General features: G+C 48.9%; 3 protein-coding genes across 3 annotated transcripts; 1 reads left to right on the forward strand and 2 right to left on the reverse strand.

Annotated features, from left to right (window-relative positions):
- Window positions 1-9,042: 9,042 nt before the first annotated feature.
- PtA15_9A243 (uncharacterized protein) lies at window positions 9,043-9,291 on the reverse strand (the record flags this gene model as incomplete). The annotated part of the gene is made up of 2 exons (XM_053172432.1): window positions 9,043-9,212; window positions 9,279-9,291. The coding sequence occupies 2 exons, from the start codon at window positions 9,289-9,291 to the stop codon at window positions 9,043-9,045; spliced, it is 183 nt and encodes a 60-aa protein (XP_053023673.1).
- Window positions 9,292-9,801: 510 nt separating this feature from the next.
- PtA15_9A244 (uncharacterized protein) lies at window positions 9,802-11,810 on the forward strand (the record flags this gene model as incomplete). The annotated part of the gene is made up of 4 exons (XM_053172433.1): window positions 9,802-9,831; window positions 9,924-10,267; window positions 10,325-10,588; window positions 10,976-11,810. 4 exons carry the CDS (start codon window positions 9,802-9,804, stop codon window positions 11,808-11,810), a joined length of 1,473 nt encoding a protein of 490 aa, XP_053023674.1.
- A 4,378-nt stretch (window positions 11,811-16,188) lies between these two features.
- Window positions 16,189-18,370, reverse strand: PtA15_9A245 (uncharacterized protein; the record flags this gene model as incomplete). Its single annotated transcript, XM_053172434.1, has 11 exons — window positions 16,189-16,271; window positions 16,345-16,479; window positions 16,560-16,647; window positions 16,727-16,882; window positions 16,958-17,228; window positions 17,298-17,356; window positions 17,427-17,561; window positions 17,636-17,703; window positions 17,775-17,847; window positions 17,943-18,235; window positions 18,319-18,370. The coding sequence occupies 11 exons, from the start codon at window positions 18,368-18,370 to the stop codon at window positions 16,189-16,191; spliced, it is 1,413 nt and encodes a 470-aa protein (XP_053023675.1).
- Between the last annotated feature and the right edge of the window lie 159 nt (window positions 18,371-18,529).

Here is an 18,529-nt window from a genome sequence, read left to right on the forward strand (position 1 = left end):
TTGAATATTAATGAGCCAGGATAGTTGGGAGTGGAATGCACTCTGAATAAAATAATGTGAAGGCAAGTTGTATGGCAGGAATGGTGTGGGCAGATCAAGGGCTGGATGCAAATGTACAGACACATTTTCTTCTGTGTTGAAATTTTGAAAACAAGCTGAGCCTTGAGGTTCAAGGGGTCATACAGGGTGGGGGCCCAAGGGATTCAGGGTAAAAATTGGGATATTAGGATTGGGCCAAAGTGGAAGATGTGCTGGAATATGGCTGGGGAGGTTTTTGGGATTGTAGTCAAGCTGAAGATGTCTGGGTGTGTTGGTGCAATTACAGTTGAGCTCTCAAAAAAGACACTGCCAAGTACAAATAAGGTGTTTAGGAAAGAAATGGACTGGTAGATGTAATAATTAGTTCTGCTATTATGCAGCCTGTCACCCAAGGACAACTTAGTTTGAGTCTGACCCTGTTAAAATGACAAGCAATGCAAACACATTTAAGACTGGTGTGGTATATGGAAATGTGAAAAATCAAAATTTCTTTCTATACATATAATTACCCATACTAGGTGTTAAGATCCCACCAAGTGGACCCCAGCAACGGTGGGTAGTTACGTTATCAATAACAGTAACGTAACGGTAACATAACGGTTTTTAAGCCGTTATTGTTACAGTTACTCGTAACAGTGGTGCGCTACGTTATTGCGCCATTGCTTGGACCATTTTTTTTCTGTTTGTTAAGTTATCCAGGCCCGCGGCGCGCCAGATAATGAGCTGATTGCAGCGCCAAAACAGCCCTTGAGGGCTTGTTATTGTGTTATCCAAGCAATATCGTAGTGTAACGGCGTCGGAAAAAGACCCGTCACGCTATCCATATGCCACTCAGACGGCCCGTTACTCGTAAAGTAACGGGGCGCAGTGGATAACGCAGGTAGTTTTGTTACGCAAATAGCGCAGATAACACAAAGTAACATAAATACCCACCGCTGACCCCAGGAATGAATTCTACAGCCAATTTCACCCTTATTTGCCACTGGAGGCGTCACTGGAGCCCCACTGGATTGGAAGTTACACCTCTTTGGACCCTACTAGACACTTATCACACGTTTGACACAACCAGTCACCAGCCTGTCACTAGCCTCAGTCAAGGATCACGGAATCATGCTTATACATATTACAGGATACAAACATACATCTCCCTGTCAGACTACATTCATTACATAGTATCAAGTATTCCCTCATTTCCATACTATGACATCATTTTACACTGCGTCTGCAGCCTCATACTTCATTTAAGCACACACTGCATCTGCACAACACTTCATGCAGCCTGCTGTCACTAATGTCACTTTCATGTGGCACCACTGTAGCCTAATGACATCATTTATGTACCCCTGACATATAATGACATCATTTGTACATATTATGACATCATTTTGAGGTTGATTGATTGATTGATTGATTGATTTATTGGCCTTGATTACTTGGTTTGGTTGATTTCTTGGAGTTCCATCATCTGCTGAGCAGGAGGTTTTTTTAACAAGGATTGTGGATGGGGCACAAGGTTGATGGTGCTTATGGTTTCTCATTGGACATGCCCTGGAGAGCTGATACCAACCAGCATAGTATGGGGGGGGGGGGGAGTTGGCTCTGCAGTTGGGCAGCTGAGCCTTGCAGGACTTATTTCTTGCCTAAATATTCAAAACAACAAGGGTAGATGCTCTAAGTTGGTTGCAGAGAGTGCAGGGTATTGCGGATCAGGGGCAGGAGGAGGAGCTCATGGCTAGGAGTAGGTTTTTTTTTTCTTGGGCTGACTTGCAGAGTCCTGGTTGATTTCTGGGGGGGCATCTGCTGCAAAGCTATTCTGTCCACTGTTTGGAGCATCTTCTTTGATTTTTTCTGATCCATCTTGGATAAGAGAGTATATGGAGTTTACATTATGATTGACTCCTCCTATGAAGTGTACATTGGCACACTCCTCCCATGGAGTGTGCATTGTAAGTGAATTGTATTTTTACGTCCTTTGGGGAAAGGGATGACCTTGTTATGTGTTTGCAGCTTACTTGGCAAAAGGATTAATTTATGGTCACATTGATATTGATCAGTCCTCCTACACACAACAATGTATCTATTATGCTAAATGTAATTCGCGCTGTTAAAAAGTAGTGTAGAGCTTGCCAATTATAATCAGGGGCCATAATTTTTGGTGTAATACCAACCTGCTAACACTAAATTACAGCTGATTAGTGGCTTGCTACGCTAAATTAGCTGCAATTTGTAGCGAAAATTGCACTTTTTTCCCCAATCTGAGTTAACTGTAATTGTAATATTCCATTGGCTACAATTCAGTTTAGTGTAGTGGTGCTAAAAAACTGCTGAATTAGGGTATTGCACGCTAACTGTAGTGTAATAGATGCATTGTTGCTACACATAAAATTATGATGTACTAAGGGTAAAACTCACATAGGAGTCACTCATGAGTTCATACCGGAATACAAATTAATTCAGCAAACTGCTCCTACACGTCTCATGATGAATTGAGCATGAGATAGACCTGAGTTGCAGTTGAAAACATCTTCATATCTAGGTCTCTTTGTGACCACTACAAAGCTTGAATGCCTTTGATCAAGGTATTGAGCTCTTTGATCTTTATAAGTGACACTGTAAGAGTCCGTCAAGCAATCTGATTGAATGGATTGGGTTATTGATGTCTCACCCAGTCCATTCAAGCAGATGCATTGAACAGACTTGGTTAATACCGGGGATGTTTATTTTTACAATGTAGGTACATTGTAAAGTCAAAGATTTGTAAAAATACATATTGTGTGTCAAACAAATAATTTTACAATTTCAGGCCGCAAAATAGGCACTGTAAAATAAGAACTTGCAAAAGGTACATTGCAAATTTGCACCTGTGAGAGACCCATAAACATAATTGCAACTGAAATCTTACCAACACAACCCATTGTAAAAAATTGCCCTGTAAAATTCCACGAAAGAAGCAAAAAAAATAATTTTACCAACTCATTCTGCTCACAAAGCGGGCACATTGTAAAAACCAAGTTGTAAAAATACAATTCAATTCCATCAAGTATATGTTTGCGATGCCTTGGAAAAAAAGGCCAGCCTCAAAAAAAACTAACACAAAGCAAGCACATCATGAGGAGAGAACAAGCGCGAGAGGAGAACACAGCCAAAAGAGGGAAATACCAGGGAAAAACGTGAAAACAAGCCAGGAGCAAACAAGACAGAAACGGCCGGAAGGGGAAACGGACCGGACACAACAAGCGTTGAAAAGAGCAAATCAGAGCTTTCCGGTACGCGAAGATCTTCGCGTACCCACCTTACCCTTGCTAGTGGGACCTACCTTCTTTGTGTTAGTGGGACCTGGCATTGCGTTTGCAGCCGCAGCGGATTTCCAAGCAGCAAAGGCTCTCCGAGTGGTGGCGGCTTTCTGAGCAGTGGCGGCCTCCCCAGTGAGGGGGGATTTCTGAGTCGGGGTGGCGTGATGAGAGGTTGAAGTGGGCGCACTCTCCTTCAAGAGCGATAGGAGCAAATCGTTGTATTTACCGTCATGCTCCAATTCATACCTGGAATTTTCCGCAAGGCAATGAGACCTCCAGCTGGCAGCCAAGCGGGTGGTAATACGCTCCCATTCCGAGTTGTTTAAAGGAGCCGGCTGAAAGTTGGGGGGGGGGGGCATTTCTTGACTCCTTTCTTGGGCGACCTCGTTTCACCAATGTGACCGTTTGGGTGGGGAGAAGCGGAGCGGTTGCATCATCGCGCGGGACCTTGATTGGTTCTTTGAGATGACTAAGGCTTGTATTGGCATCTACTGCAGGGACCTTCGAGGAGCGGCCCCGCCGGGCGGGAAGCATGGCGTTGGTATTGAGCTTCTTTGGTGCAGAAGGGTGGGATTTCACTGCTTGACCTGTCGGTAACGGCGGAGATGTCTGAGTCTTCTGAGTATTGTTCAGCCAAAGCCGGATTTTGATTGGTCGGCTTGGTGGAGATGTTGGTGTATCTGCGTGTTGCCACTCGTTGGAGCTGGGGGCATCCCCATTATCCTCAGATTCGTCGCTGGCACCATGCTCAGAAGTGTCTTCATGATTGGGAACGCTTGATTTAGAGCTGGAAACACTCGATTCCTTACTGTTGGATTCGTCAGAGATCTTACTGCCAATGTAATTGATAGAGGTGGCTCTGATGAGTTTCTTCTTGGGACTCAATGGAGGATTCAAACTGTCCACGGTTACTTCTGTTCAAGAAGGTCTTCATGTGGGTAAACGGGAAGGTGGCGGTGATTTTGGGATTGACCTGTCGTATTCTTTGAATGCTTTCATCAACGAATGCGGCTTCCTCGTCTGTCCAGGCCCGGGAATATATTAGCCAGCTTGTGTGTGGATGCGCACCGCTGATACTCCCTGGGACCGGGTCAACCATCTGAGCATAGCCGCCATTCACCCAATCATTATGCAGCCAAACCCCGGTGACGCCACAAACCTTCCGCAATACCTTGCCCTAGTAGTGATGACCGCCCCAGTATCCTCGCGACATCAAAGTGTAGACCTCACCAGCAACCATAAGCTTGAAAGGCCAGTTCATTTGGCCCATGAACTCAAGACGTTTATCTTCATCACTGATTGTGGTCACATCAATATGGAAGTATAGGTGAGGGGGTGATTTGGAATTGGCAAAAGAGATAGTCAAGACTTCTTCCAGGTAGTTACTGGGAGGCAGGATGCCGCTTTTCTTTTTAGGACGAGATTTATTACCTGCGGGGGCATTGCAACCCTTACATTGCAGACCCGAGGTTCCAGAAAGTCCAGAAGTGGCCCACCGCGTGACCAGGAGACCGGTGTCGGCGAAGCTGATTGCGTTCTCTTCAAACATAGACCTGGAGATCTTCAGGCAACCTAATCGGCGCTCTCCGCGGGGGTGGTCAGCTTGTTTTTGGTGGATTTTCCGCGGACAGGTGAACGTGCGACTTTCTTGTACGGTAAAGAGGGTGTCAAGGACCTTCGAACTGTTTGATTGAGGGCTCAAGGCAATCTCCATGAAGAAATCACAGGAACTGAACTCGCCAGGGATGAAAGATTCAGGATGAAGGTTCCGTGCTGCTTCAAACAGTTTGTTTGAACCTCGGGTGAGTATTGATTTGAGGTTTTTGTTCTGAATCATTTTGTTGGTTGTCCGGGAGGTGAAGTGCGAGACAAGACAGTGGAAGATGTCAGTTTTTTTTCCCCCAGGCGATTGGAGCCAGAGCGGACTGTAGACCGCATATAAAGAGTCCAGGGCAGCCAACAACCAGCATTGATTCTTCCGGTTTGGCTGCGACAATGCAGAATAGGACTTGAAGGTTGTATGCGGGGAACAGTTGATGTTTTGCAAGTTTGGAGGTTTTCCAAGTTTGGTTCGCTTCTTTGGATGGTCCAGGAGAGCTTGGGTTGTGTCAGGAGCGCGTCCGTTGTTTAATGCGGCCCATTGATGCTTAGTAGGTTTGATCCACCCAATCGAGTGAGATACATCCTCCTGGTTCCTTGCCTTGGTGCCATAATGGATCGGGCAGCCCCATTGGATCATTGCATGATCCATCTCAAGAGCCTTGACAAAGGCGTACAGCTCCGCAAATCCGCCCTTCAGAGTCTTCTTGCCAGAACTAACATCATAATACTGTTAGAATCTGAGACAGAAGTTTAATGGAAAGATGTGGAAACAATCCAACGTACCTAAACATGTAGTAGACCCTGTGCATGCTCTCCTGAGCATTAGTTGAACTCAGAAGCCCATTGTCACCATTAGGACAATCCTCCAACATCTTGCGGCGGCTAGGGAATAGCATGGCCTCGACGTCGGCCATTGTCCACCAGTCAAGCCACGCCTTGATCTTGGGGAATCGGTGCCGCATCTTGTCTACTTTCTTGTCGTGAGTTGGGCCATCATCCTCACACGGCTGGAGTAGCCCAAGGCACTTTGATTCAAACAGGGCCTGCGGATAACATGCGCTACATTTTAGTAACAGTACAGATATCACAAGATGAAAAAGTAACCAATACAATTGCTTACGTGTTTGTCAGCCATGATGACGGCACGGTTCCGCTTGACCCGGGTAATTGATTGCCCAAAGTGTTCGCGGCAGCCTTTGAGTTTCCGCAACGCCTCGTTGGGATCGCTTTCACCAAATACCTCCATGTAAGCGGCCACAAAACCCCACTGCTGGGCTTTGGAGAAATCGACGATGCTGCAGGCCATGTTCTCCCGCTCGTGTTGCAAGAGTGAGGGGATCAGGAACTGTCGAAAAAGGACGGAGAAGTGGACTTTATAGTATGATTTGCTCAGCCCTCGGATCCAGCTCAGCTGGACAGGTGTCCATCGGCCAATGTCGTCACAATACATTGAGGTGGTGAGCAGATACCCCGAGTTGAAGAATCGGTAGGTAACATTGGATATTAAACCGCCAGAATACAATATGTTACCTGCTTCGCCACAATCGAGAAGGCGCTGAGACATCCAGTCGGTCTGGAACGTAAAGTGCTTGTGATCCCTCTTGCACGATATTGATATGATCTCGAAGCCATTGCTGTGGACAGAAAGATCGAACATTGATGTTAGCAAAAGTAGAACATCAATGATCTGGTCAGTAATGTGCAGCAACTCAACAGTTGCCATTCAAACAAGACATCCATGAACCGGTCGCCTCCATCGCCATCCTTGGATGATCCGGGCTCCATCTGCTGAAGTATCTGATGCCAAAGGTGCCGCAGTCAATCCGAGTTAGCTAGAGATTCGTGAATAGTCACTACACTGTTGCTTGGGTGGCCGGGCCCGGTTGCATTGCCAATCTTATAGGACAATGTGATCATAATGTGTCAGTTTGATCACCTTCCATTCCATAAGCCAAAATAAACGCAAATATAAAGAAAAAGGGGGACATACCTTCAGCTGGAGTGCACTCGCCTTTGGATTTTTCATGACGGTTTCAGTGAGGTCTTTCTTTGCTAGTGGGTCCGGTTTTTTTGATGATGGCCATCAATGGTTGTGAACACCTCGGTGACGGAGGAGACCCCAGCCGGTTTTTTTGTGGTAATCAAATCTGCACTGGGTATCCAAACAACTGTCCCAGATAACCTTCCCTGGGCAACGGCCTGCGAGCCCTGGGCATTTCGGATTACTAAGGAGGATATTCAGTTGATCAGTTTATTTTTGGAGAAGAAAAGCGGACAGAAGGCTTGATGTACTTACTTGGTGAGATGCTCTTCAATTTTTCCCACACCGGTGGGAGGCGGGCCACTGTAGTCACAACCTTCTTGATCACACCGAAACACACCCAAGCAGTAAATTCAAATGGTCTTCCACTTGTCGGAGTTGGTGCCGTTGCTAGACTTCTTGGAGAACCCAACTGCTCCAAAATTGTGATACTCGTTGCCAGGGCAGCGGACAAAAGTCGTGGATCCGTTTGGGTAAAGTGGATACCCTTGGCGGTCCAATACGCAGCCGTGATCGATGTAGGTTGTAAATTCTTGGTCCATGGCGGCAGGAATCTGCCAGTTTGGAAGGTCGTCAGGCGCCCCGTTTGAGTCTTTGAGATCAGGTCGGCGAGGATGATGGCTATTTTTTGTATCTCCAGAGTTGGAATCCGTGGGGGGAGCGCTTACTGTGGCGGGGAGAGGTATACTGAGGGGAGGTGATAGCGTGGGAGGATAGCCGGGAGGGTTCGAAAGAGGGATGCCGGGTGGCACGCCGGTGGATGCTGTGATTTTCTTTCGGCGGGGCATTAATGTGTGGATATGCGCGTATGGCCTATGTGATAATTAAGCTTATTTCTTATCTTGGGTAATAGTAGAACTTTGGATGGCAGGGTATGTAATTAGGAAGGCTAATAAGCTTTCAAGCTTGATGGATGGGTGAAGGTTTGCAAAAATTGATATTCCAGGCGAAAAAAATGAATGGGGAGGTCGTGGGAAACCTATATGTCTGTGGCATGGTGGTTGGGTCAAAACCTAGTTAGGTCTGGGGAGATATAAGCTTCCCAAAGTAAGTTTAACTGGTGACTCGGAGGCATTGTGAGGGAAGGGGATGTAAACTTAATTGTTTGGTAAGTTATGTACATATTTACATGCATTGTAACATGCATTGTGACATGGCATACTGTAAAATTACAGGCCACCGCATCCTAGCTGCAAAATTACAAAATTTACATTACAACATGTCACTTTACAATGAGTGGTTGGTACGACATAAATTGTAAAACTAATTAAATAAGAGGTTTTGTACATATTTACGATGCCCCCACTTTACAATGGGGGGGCATTGTAAAACACAGTTTGTAAAAATAATTTACCCCGTTAATACCAAATCAGAGGCAATGATACCAGTAATACATAGCAGAAAGTTCAGATGAATAAGCTGTCACTTTCTTCTCTTTGATAATTCTAGCGTGAGCTGAACAGAGAAAGCAGGTGAACAGGGATGTTCAGAAGGTTGGGATAGGTGGGCCAGGTGGGCTAAAGGGTGTAGGAGTCAGGAAGGGGGGGAGAGGGTGAGTGGGGAAGGACCTTGGAGGTGGTGGGTACTGAGATATATCTTAGAGCGTACTCATCAACCAGTTGATGGTGATAGATTGGACTGGAAACCTAAATGAAACTATAATGTACATTGGTCTACATAGTAACCATTTTTTCTATTTTTTTCATTCAGTTTTCTTTCTGTCTCAAACTCAAACCCTCAACCTCGCCCGTCGTGTTCTCGTTCTCCCGGTCTCGTGTGATCATTAAAACGCTCGTGGTTTTTCTTCTATATTGCTACTATCTGCCTTATTTCATTGTATCATGATCATTGATCAACAAGAAATTTACATTCAGTTTTCTTTCTGTCTCAAACCCAAACCCTCAACCTCGCCCGTCGTGTTCTCGTTCTCCCAGTCTGGTGTGATCACTAACATACTCGTGGGGGTACCCTCTGCGCCTTATATTTCTATAGTGGGGATGGGCAAGCAGACTGTTGCTATATGGGAGCGGGTGGAGGTGGCTTTGAAGGGGAAGTCGGAGAATGAGGCTAGTGAGGGGACGGCTTTCGATCTGCCGCGGGAAGTTTGCGTTCGTGCTTGGGTGCCGTCGTAGGTTCGGGTCTGTTGAATTTACTTGAAGCGATGGCAGCCCGCACGCCGTTCGAATTCGAAGAGAGGCCCATCTTTTCCTTGCGCGTAGGACGCTTGTAGAATTTCGCTGTGCAAATCGGTATTCATGGTGAGCCAATTGGGTTGGCTGGGTGTTGATTTAGAGCCTACATACCTGACTTGCCCATGGTCGTCCTTGGCGAGTGGCCTGAGTTGACGGTTCGATTAGACGGTGTAGTGGGTTGCGCTCTTGGTGTCTGTCTTGCAGTTGGATATGCATCATTCAGCCCCCGGTGACCCCCGGTGAGACCCCGGGCCTCGGGCTCAGTGGGCGCAGTTAAGATTGCTTAGCACTTTCTTCTGGATGCAGAAGGGATGATGTCATTATGTGTTTAAGTGTGGGAGTATGGGTGTTTTCAGTTTTGTCCGGTTAAATCCCCAGTTGCTCTCCCCCGCCGGCTGCTTGTCCCCAGCCAAACCACTCAGCCTAAGCCAAGTGAAGCCAGCGAGCACAGCACCGCACAGGATGGAGCAGAACACCAAGAAGAGGAAAGTACCAGCACAACAACAACAACAACAACAGCAACAGTCAACAGCAACAACAACATCAACATCAACATCAACAACAACATCAACAACAAAACCATCGGAAACATCATCAACAACAACATTCTCATTCGAACACTCCGATCAGCAGCATGCAGACCCACAACAAGCACTCGCCAAAAGTAAATATCCACATCCAAACACCCTCCCACAAACCACTCAAACTGACACAGCCTGCCCAGCCCTATCCTCACACCATGTCAGGATGAGGAAGCGGCCAATCAGCTCGCCAAGACACTACGGAAGGCATCTCCACAAGCTCAGCCAGAACCGACCAGCAACCGATCAGCCGCAGCCATCCGACGACGACCACAACAACAGCAAAAACAAAAACAAAAACAATGGCCAGCCTTCCCCACAGAGCACCCAGCCCAAGAAGAAGATCAACAAGCGCTCATCCAGCCATCCCACTCCCAGATCTCCACCCGCCCAGCCCCACAAGGCCCCACCCCCACTCATACTGCCCATCCTGCCCAACCTCTACGACCCCAGTCTGCCGATCGACTGCACCTACTCGCCGCCGGCCTCGCCCGACTACATCCCCAAAATCCAGCCCAAGTACGTCGACTCTCACTTTGGTTTGTTCCAGCCGGCCCACTAACCGTCCTCTAGCAGCACCCACCACGACCCCATCCGCTTCCCGCCGCCGGACTACAATGGCCAATTCACCTTCAGGCTCGAGATGCACCAGGTCTGCCAGCGTCTCGCCGGCCTCCATCTGGCCATCACCACCGACAAGAAGAACCGGGCCGTGCAGGTCCAAGAGGCGATGCGCATAGCCATGGAGCGGCTCGACGAGCCCCCGCAGGCCTTCCCGCCCGACGACCACCAGCACTTCGCCCACCCGCAGCTCCTCCGGGCCCCGCCGGCCAACATCCAGTCCGCCCGACACCCTCCGCCCACCACTCGCCCATCCTCCTCCACACATCCGCCCGACCACCAACGGGCCCCTCCGCCGCCGCCCCCGCCGCCGCCTCCAGACCGTCGTCGCCGCTCCCGTCGCTCCTCGTCCCCTGCAACCGACCACGGCCCGTCGGGGCCCCCGCCCACCGAGCCGCCCCCGCCGCTCCCCTCCTCCGCCCCCGCCAAGGCCCGCGGCCCCCCGGCCGGCGGCGGGACCAGCCCACAGATCCCTCCCGTGGTTCCCGACGGCCGCCAAGGGCTGCAGGGCGGCGCACGGAAGAACAAGAAGAAGGGCAAGAAGAAGCGCTCCGCCCATGCTAATGCGAACAACATCCACCATCGGGATAACTACGTGCCCTCAAGGCTGCCCACCAGCTACCCCGTCCGGCCCGGCATGCGTCGGGGACATGGACACTCGTCCTCCTCCGATGAGGACGAGGGCGGGATGCCGCGGGAATGGGCGCGGGTGCGGGTGGAGTACGAGGCGCGCGTGGGCCGGGGGTTCATCGACCCGACGCTGGCGGGGATCGACGAGCTGGGAGGGCCGGAGCGGGCGGGCTCGGGACGCAAGAAGAAGGGCGGCGGGCATTGCCAGCTGGGCCGCTCGCCGATCGCCCGCTTCTTCGTCGAGCCCGACGAATGGATCTGCGCCTTCTGCGAGCACGAGCTCTGGTTCGGCGAGCCCCTCGGGCTGCTCCGGGTCATCAAGAACCGCAAGGACGTGCTCCGCAGACGCAGACGGGCCAAGGAACGCGCCGCCAGAGCCGCCAGTGGCGTCCCTCCCACCACCCCCTCCTCCAACAACCCTCCTCCCCCTCCGACGTCGACGACAAATGATGTCCTGCCCAACCCCCGGGCAATCAACTCTCCCCCGAGCTCTTCCAACGAGAACACCAAGACCGTCAAGAAGGCCAAGAACAACTTCCCAGCACAGCCCTTGCCTCCTCCACGCCCCCCCGTCCCTCCCCACCAGCAACAACAACAACACGCCCCGAAAGCCTCCTCGACTAGTCCGCCGACCCCCCGGCCCCGCTCGGCCGGGAGGACCCTCGACGGCGGCGACGACGATCGCCGCCGCCCCGTTTCTGATCACCGCCCCTCCACACTGCCCCATCCCCCGCCCGCGCCCAAATCTCCCCCCGACAAACTCGCTCACATCCCCCCTCCTTCTCTTCCACTCACCTCTCAAGATCATTGAAGCGTCTGCATCCTCCGTCCTGTGCACATCCGACTCCTTCCTCCGCCCGACAGCTCCGTCTCAGGCCCCTCACTGGCCTCCTCTCCTCTTCCTCCGGCTCTGCCCTTCCGTGCCCGCTCACTGCCGATCCCCGGCCCTCCTGCTTTCCTGTTCTGTCTCCGCTTCCTTCGTCCATCTGTCCCGGCCCTCGCCGCCATCCAGCCCACCATCCTTCTCGCCCCATCTGCTGAACCCATCGTCCACTCTGTCCTTCCATCCATAGACCACTTCCATCACCTACATCATAAACCCACATTTACATATATAGAAAGAAACACAAAAAAAAAACCCACCGAATCCTCGTCTCCGCCCGTTTTCTCATCCCGACAAACATATTGACACTTCATGTTTTTTTGCCCGGCTGCTCATGTTTTTTTTTTGTTAGCGACCCAAGTAGTCAGTATTGCGCCCACCTCTCTTCTTTCCCCCACCCTCATTGCGCCCGCCGTCATTGTAGATGCTGTTTTTTTGTGAGTGCTCGTTGCTGGTGCCTCAGTTTGCGTGATGAACAATGAGATAGCACTGTCCGAAAGTCTGTGTGTGTTTGGGCCGTTTGTGGGCGACCAGGACGTCCGAGCTAGCTCGGAGACTGTTTCTAGACCCGCGTTATAGAGCGGAGCACCAGCGCTGTCATCTTGCCTGTATATTCAGGTTTCATCCAGCATGTATGTACCATGAGGCGGGGCAATGGGGCGGGCTCGGCCTGTCGGGCCAGGTCGGGCCGCTGAACAAACGGGCGCCTTGGGCCGGGTCACGTTGTCTCGAATCGCCGCCCGCCCCGAACCCGTTCAACTCGCGGGCAGCCAGCGGGCCTCTGAACCCGTGTGGCTCGCAGGCAGCCCGCGGGCCTCAGCTGAAATACAGGTTTGCATTTCTGCAACTCCGTGTGGGGGGTGTTGAAGGGGATGACGGCCCGGCAGGCTGCCTGAACCCGCCGTGTTTCGGTCGCGGGTCTGTTGGGCCGACATGACCAATTTCCCCAAGAGGCCGGCCCGAGCCCGGCCGGGTTCAGCCGACCTGCCCGATCAACATGGTTAGGTACCATCCACATGTACAAACATACTAGCTTGTCAAGATGTCAACAGAAATGAACTCTCAACAACAGGAGCTACACCATTCACAGGGCTGTGATTGATGCTGGTGGATCCTGTGGATCTGTGTACATGGCGGCTTTTTGTGGTGTCCTGAGATCAACAATGTGCTCCCCTGTTTTCACAAAACACACTCCCAACCATTTTTGGTGTGAACAAATTGTTTCTGAGGTGTTCTTACTTGGACAATAATCAACAGAGCAGGCAGTCCAACAACATCTGATTCTTGCCTCCATATAGACATTGGAGACAGTGTACATGGAAGAGATATTGTTCCTAATTGGAAGAAAATCCATTTCATCAAATCCAGATACAAACCTCAATCTTTCAAGATCAATGCAGGGTTCAGATTTTTTTTGCTTTCTTAGCATGCGTTCCTGTGAACTTTTGCCTCCTCATCAGAGGGCAATTCTTTGATTTAGTGGCTGCAGGCACTTCAAGAAAAATGGTGGGTACACACGGGCAGGTACCCGCTGGTACCTGTTCCAGCGGCTCCAGTAATTGAGGATGTAGGTGTAGCTGTCAGATGTGGACCAAAATAAGGCAGCAGGTACCTGGGTGCACAGGGGCCATCTCTATTTGATACTGAAGGGCACCAGATACTGGGAGGGTTTTGGCTACATAATCACCTGAAAAACCCCAACAGGTGGGTTTATCTTGCTGGAATACCCAGGAAACCCCCTACCCTAAAAAAAACTCCAGCAGTAGCTATTTAAGGTGTTCAAATTTTAAATCAAAAAATTATAAAGTTGTAAAACTTTTGAGTGATGATTTTTATGTACTATTTTAGAAGTATTGCTCCAATTCAATTGCATTGGTGGTACCTATTTTTTCAGCTTGCAGTTCCATGTTTTATGCAAGTCAACTTTTAAAGCTGTAATTTCAAGGCTAGATTTCTGTGGCTTCTGGATGCAGGGTAGCAAAACCGGCTCCCAGACGCCAGGTTCAAACCCTAAGTAACACTCTCAATAGAGATGGCCATTTTGGACCTATTTGTGGGTCCTGAAGTGACACCCTTCAGAACTGGGTTCCCTTTCAGTTACCCATCCCAGGTAAGAGCATCCGCATTGGTGCGGGTGTAACTTGAGGAGTAACAGATCTGCTTACTCCCGGATTAGCGCTAATCCCGCCCAGCAACCGCATTGGTGTGGGATAAAAAGATGTGTAAGTATGTTGTATGCACCTACAGCTTATGTAAGCTGTGTTTGGTGCATACTTTTGGGTGGGGAGGAGTGTCTGCATGCAGCGCTTACTCCCAGGATTAGCAAGGAGTAACTTTACTCCCGCTTACTCCAAATCGTACTCCCGGGAGGAGTTTAGTCCGATTAAATCGGACCCAATGCGGTTACCAAGGAGGATTAGTTACGCTAATCCTCCCTTAATCCGCAACCGATGCGGATGCTCTTAAAGGGGTGTTCCATTATATTACACATTCAAGGAAGCAGCCCTGCACCAGCAATAGCAACGTTGAAACGCTGCGCTGCGCTAAACAAAACTGTCATTTAGCGCAGCGCAGCGGTCACACCGCTACTTCCCGGAGGCATGTAGCGGAAGCTGCTGAAAAAACTGCTGCGCTACTCGCTACGCGCAGCGGTTGACCGCTACCCACCCAGGGGAATTAGCGATAGCGCAGCGGAAGCGCAAATCTGCTGCGCTATCCACTAAATTAGCGGATAGCGGAATTTAATTGCATGTTAAACCTCTTTTAACATGATTTAAGCCATTTTCTTTCTTCTTTTTCAAACCGCTGCGCTACCTCTGAAGCGCAGCGGTTCAGCGCTACGTGACCGCTTTTTTTAGCGCGCTAAAACTATCTTTTTTTTCCCAGGAAAACAAAAAGCGGTTAGCGCAGCGGCACCAAAAACCGCTGCGCTAAAAGCAGCGCAGCTGTTACAACATTGGCAATAGGTACCTACAAGGGCACACAGGCACCTGATTAAGGGTGGTGTATACCCCCCAACAGGTGCAAAATTACCATCTCCAAATTCTGTCCACAGGGGGGGGCCAGACTCTCCATTTAAGAGGTTTATTCCTACTAAATCCATAGCAAAACAGAAATGTCTTAGGTTGGGTTCAAGCTTCTTGGAAAACACAAGATGTAGAAACTCAGAGCAACTCCACCGCAGATAGATCTAATTGCGGAGGGTAAAATGAAACTTGTGCAATGCATCCCCAACTTCAATCTTCAAAGTTAAGACCAGATGTGCCTTGCACCAGATTTAGGGTGGGGGGAGCCAAATCTACCATTTTTCACATCCTGTAGGATTTTGAGGTCAAATACTTCATTGCGTTAGATATCAAAAGATAATATATATATTAGTAGTATGATAACTGAAAACAATCAGTAGAAAAATAAGTTAGAATGGAAAAGAGATTGATTGAAATAATATTCATACAAAAGAGTGAGATTAATGGAGGACTTCTGGTCAATCTGGAAAGTCAGATTTGACCAGCCAGATTTCAGATTTTGCAGGGAAATCTAGGTCCCCAAAGATCCCCAAAGTGATCCAGAGTTCCAGATTTCAGATTTCTCTGCAAAATCTGAAATTCCAGATCTGTTCAAAAGTGACGGGAAGTCCTCCAATAATTATCTACTATTGTTCTTGAACTAACTACGACTCAATAAAAGAAGCCAGAAACTTGAAGGAGATAAAGAAATTAACAGCAAGCCTGATAGCAATAAAAAAGAAATCAATATCACACATAAAGAAGAATGAAATAAAGAAAGGTCCAAATAGAAATGATCATTCTATGTCCACTTGTGTTAAGATTGAGCTCTTCCAGAATCTTGGTTCTTGACAAGTGGTGAATTGGATCAAGAATTGAGCAGATTCATTAAACCGTTACCCAGCCAGTATCTAAGCTTTGCATCTTTTTTAATCTGGCAATTTACAATTCCTCAGAGGGCGATCTCTCTATGCATGTCAGCTTGAGATATTTCAGTATTAGCTTACCAAAAGAAAAAGAAAACTCATGTTTTCAATTTTTATATATATTTCTGATGATGATGAAGTGGCGGATACAACGACGTCTTGATTTTACATAAACTGAGACATAGTCCGACACAACGCCGGAGAGTAAGTAGTGTTACCGGACCAACCCAACTACTAGTTTTGAAGAACTGTGGATGATTTTGGGTTGCCAGTCGGGGATGAGAAATTGATGAAGATAGAGGAGTACATAAATCTGATGATAAGCTCTCCAATCGACGGAGGCAATGTGGCTCCGCGTGTGCTCATGAGCAGCTATCAGATGGCCAAAGGCGCGATGGCTTTGTTGAGCTCTTCGGCTTTTTGCTCCGACTCCGGAGCGTGGTTGAAGGCGTCCTCATCTAACAAGAGATGAAGCTGGTCAGCAAACCCACGACCATACCACTTCTGCATCGACGTTATCCTGCCACTTACCGCTGACGAACTTGTACAAAACTGGGTTGTCGGACGGCGTCCAAAAGGTGTGCGTTCTGGCTTGAACACCGTACGAAGTCGGGGTCACCTCAATCAGTTGGCCCCGTCTGATGCTGACTAGGGGAATATCGTGTGCTGGCAAGACAGAAATCTCGATGTGAGCCGAAGACGAGTTCCCTGTTGTTTGAACAAGGTCTGAAGAGGATCAAACTCACGCGGAAGACCTTTCAAATAGGCGAATAGACATCTGATCACACTAGCGTGACCGATGATGAACAAATCTGAGCGATCCCTCTCGACTTCCTGGAGGATGGGTCAAATCAATTATATTGAAATTCAGACGAAGGCTACCCAGTGGGATGAATGCAGATTGAGGACTCACGAAAATGATTGGCTCTAAGCGAACCGAGAGATCATGATAAGACTCCGCTCTGGGATATCGATGAGCATACGGTTCGGTCAACGATTTCTTGTATTCTTCAGGATACTTTTCTTTGATTTCGGCCACGGACATGCCATCAATAACTCCAGGATTGATCTGCTGACAGAAACAGCGTGGATCAGCTACCATGAACTCAAGCGAGCTAGCTTTTCTGAGTCAGGGCAGGCTGACCTCGTTCATCTGGGATCGCACTAGTACTTTGTAGCCCGCTTTGGCCATCGGACCACTTGTTTGGATGCATCGCCGTCTGGAACTGGTCCAAACGGTCAGCCGATTTTCTTTCTCGCCCTCTCGTTTGACCACTCGACGTCGCTGTCTTAAGAACTTGCACAGTCTTTCAGCATACTCTTCACCGAGCGGGGAAAGCTCGGAGTCCGCCTTGTAAAGGTGCTCGATTCTCGATGGTCCCGATCGTGCAAACCAAATGGTGCGGTAGGTGTTACTGTCAAATCGTCAAGATGTATTCAATGAGTTGTTGGAACACCGGGAACATTCAAACAAGTTACTCAACTGGATTTGCATCAAATAGAACACAATTCGAGATTGCAAGTAACCAGATATGTTGTTCACCTGAAGCCCAAACACCGTTAAAATCTACCAGAGCAAATGAGACCATAGAAAAGTTGAAGGTGGACTCAACCACAATTTTTTCCCCAACATTGACTACCTTGACAAAGGGGAAGCTGGGCTGTTCGATAGGTTCGTATGATTTCTCGTGGTCTCTGACCCGTTTCCAATAATCGGCAGTCGCAGCCTCTGGATCCCAATTTTTATACTAAGGATATCTCCAAGATCTGTCAGGTGGCAGATCAGAGGTAGCAGAAAAAAAAAGAAATGGAACCAGCTTACGTCCGGAGAAGAAATTTTCACCGCTTTTATGTTCTTCTCAATGATCTCGTCTCGGTCGCAAACATTCTCTGGTGGAAACAAGGGTGGCAGCGATCAGAAAATGAGACCAATGAAAAACAGTTGCAAGTTAGTGACAAACCGATAAACATCACATGCACGCCTTTCGCTTCGAACTCTTGGCGTAGATGCTGACGGCCCGCTCGAGTTCCATTCTGAGAAAGGGTAAAATTTGCCATGACGAAGAAGCGTAACGTTAGTATAACCACAGCATTGTACACTGTCACGACCTGGTCCGAAAGGGGCGAACATTTGCGTCGTAGATGGCCACCTGTCCCCCTTGGTGGAAGAAATCATCAACCAAACGGAGGAGACTTCGCTTAATGTTATCACGCATGACTTTAGTGGCTTCACTCTGACTGCCGTCAGTAGCGAAATAGTCAGCCGGGAGCTCTTGCGGGTCTCCCATCATCTTTCGACGATGATCACCCAACGAGAACACTTCGGACTTGACCCCGAGCCAGCGTAAGTAGCGCTCGATCGATCGGGAAACATGCGTCTTGCCACGCGCCGGTAGTCCGACCACGCAGATGAGAACCAGACCTGTGGTGACGATAGCGAAAAAACACCATTTTGAGCCATTTTTCGTTTGAGAGGAGAGAAAGACAGGTAAGAACAAAACTGACCGGCATGCCATAGTCTCCCCGAGGCGGTTGTGTATAAAGGTGCTGCCGACATTACCAAGACCCGCGGTGAGTGTAGATGTAATGAAGAGACAGGATGGTCAGCAACGAGTATGTTTCAGGTATATATGGCAATATGCGATGTGAAATGGATCAAAGTGGGCCGAGGGGAAGGCTAAATAGGAAACCAATTGGCCTGTTGGATTCGATTGGG

This window comes from Puccinia triticina, chromosome 9A (genome assembly GCF_026914185.1).
Source record: "Puccinia triticina chromosome 9A, complete sequence".
NCBI lineage: Eukaryota > Fungi > Basidiomycota > Pucciniomycetes > Pucciniales > Pucciniaceae > Puccinia > Puccinia triticina.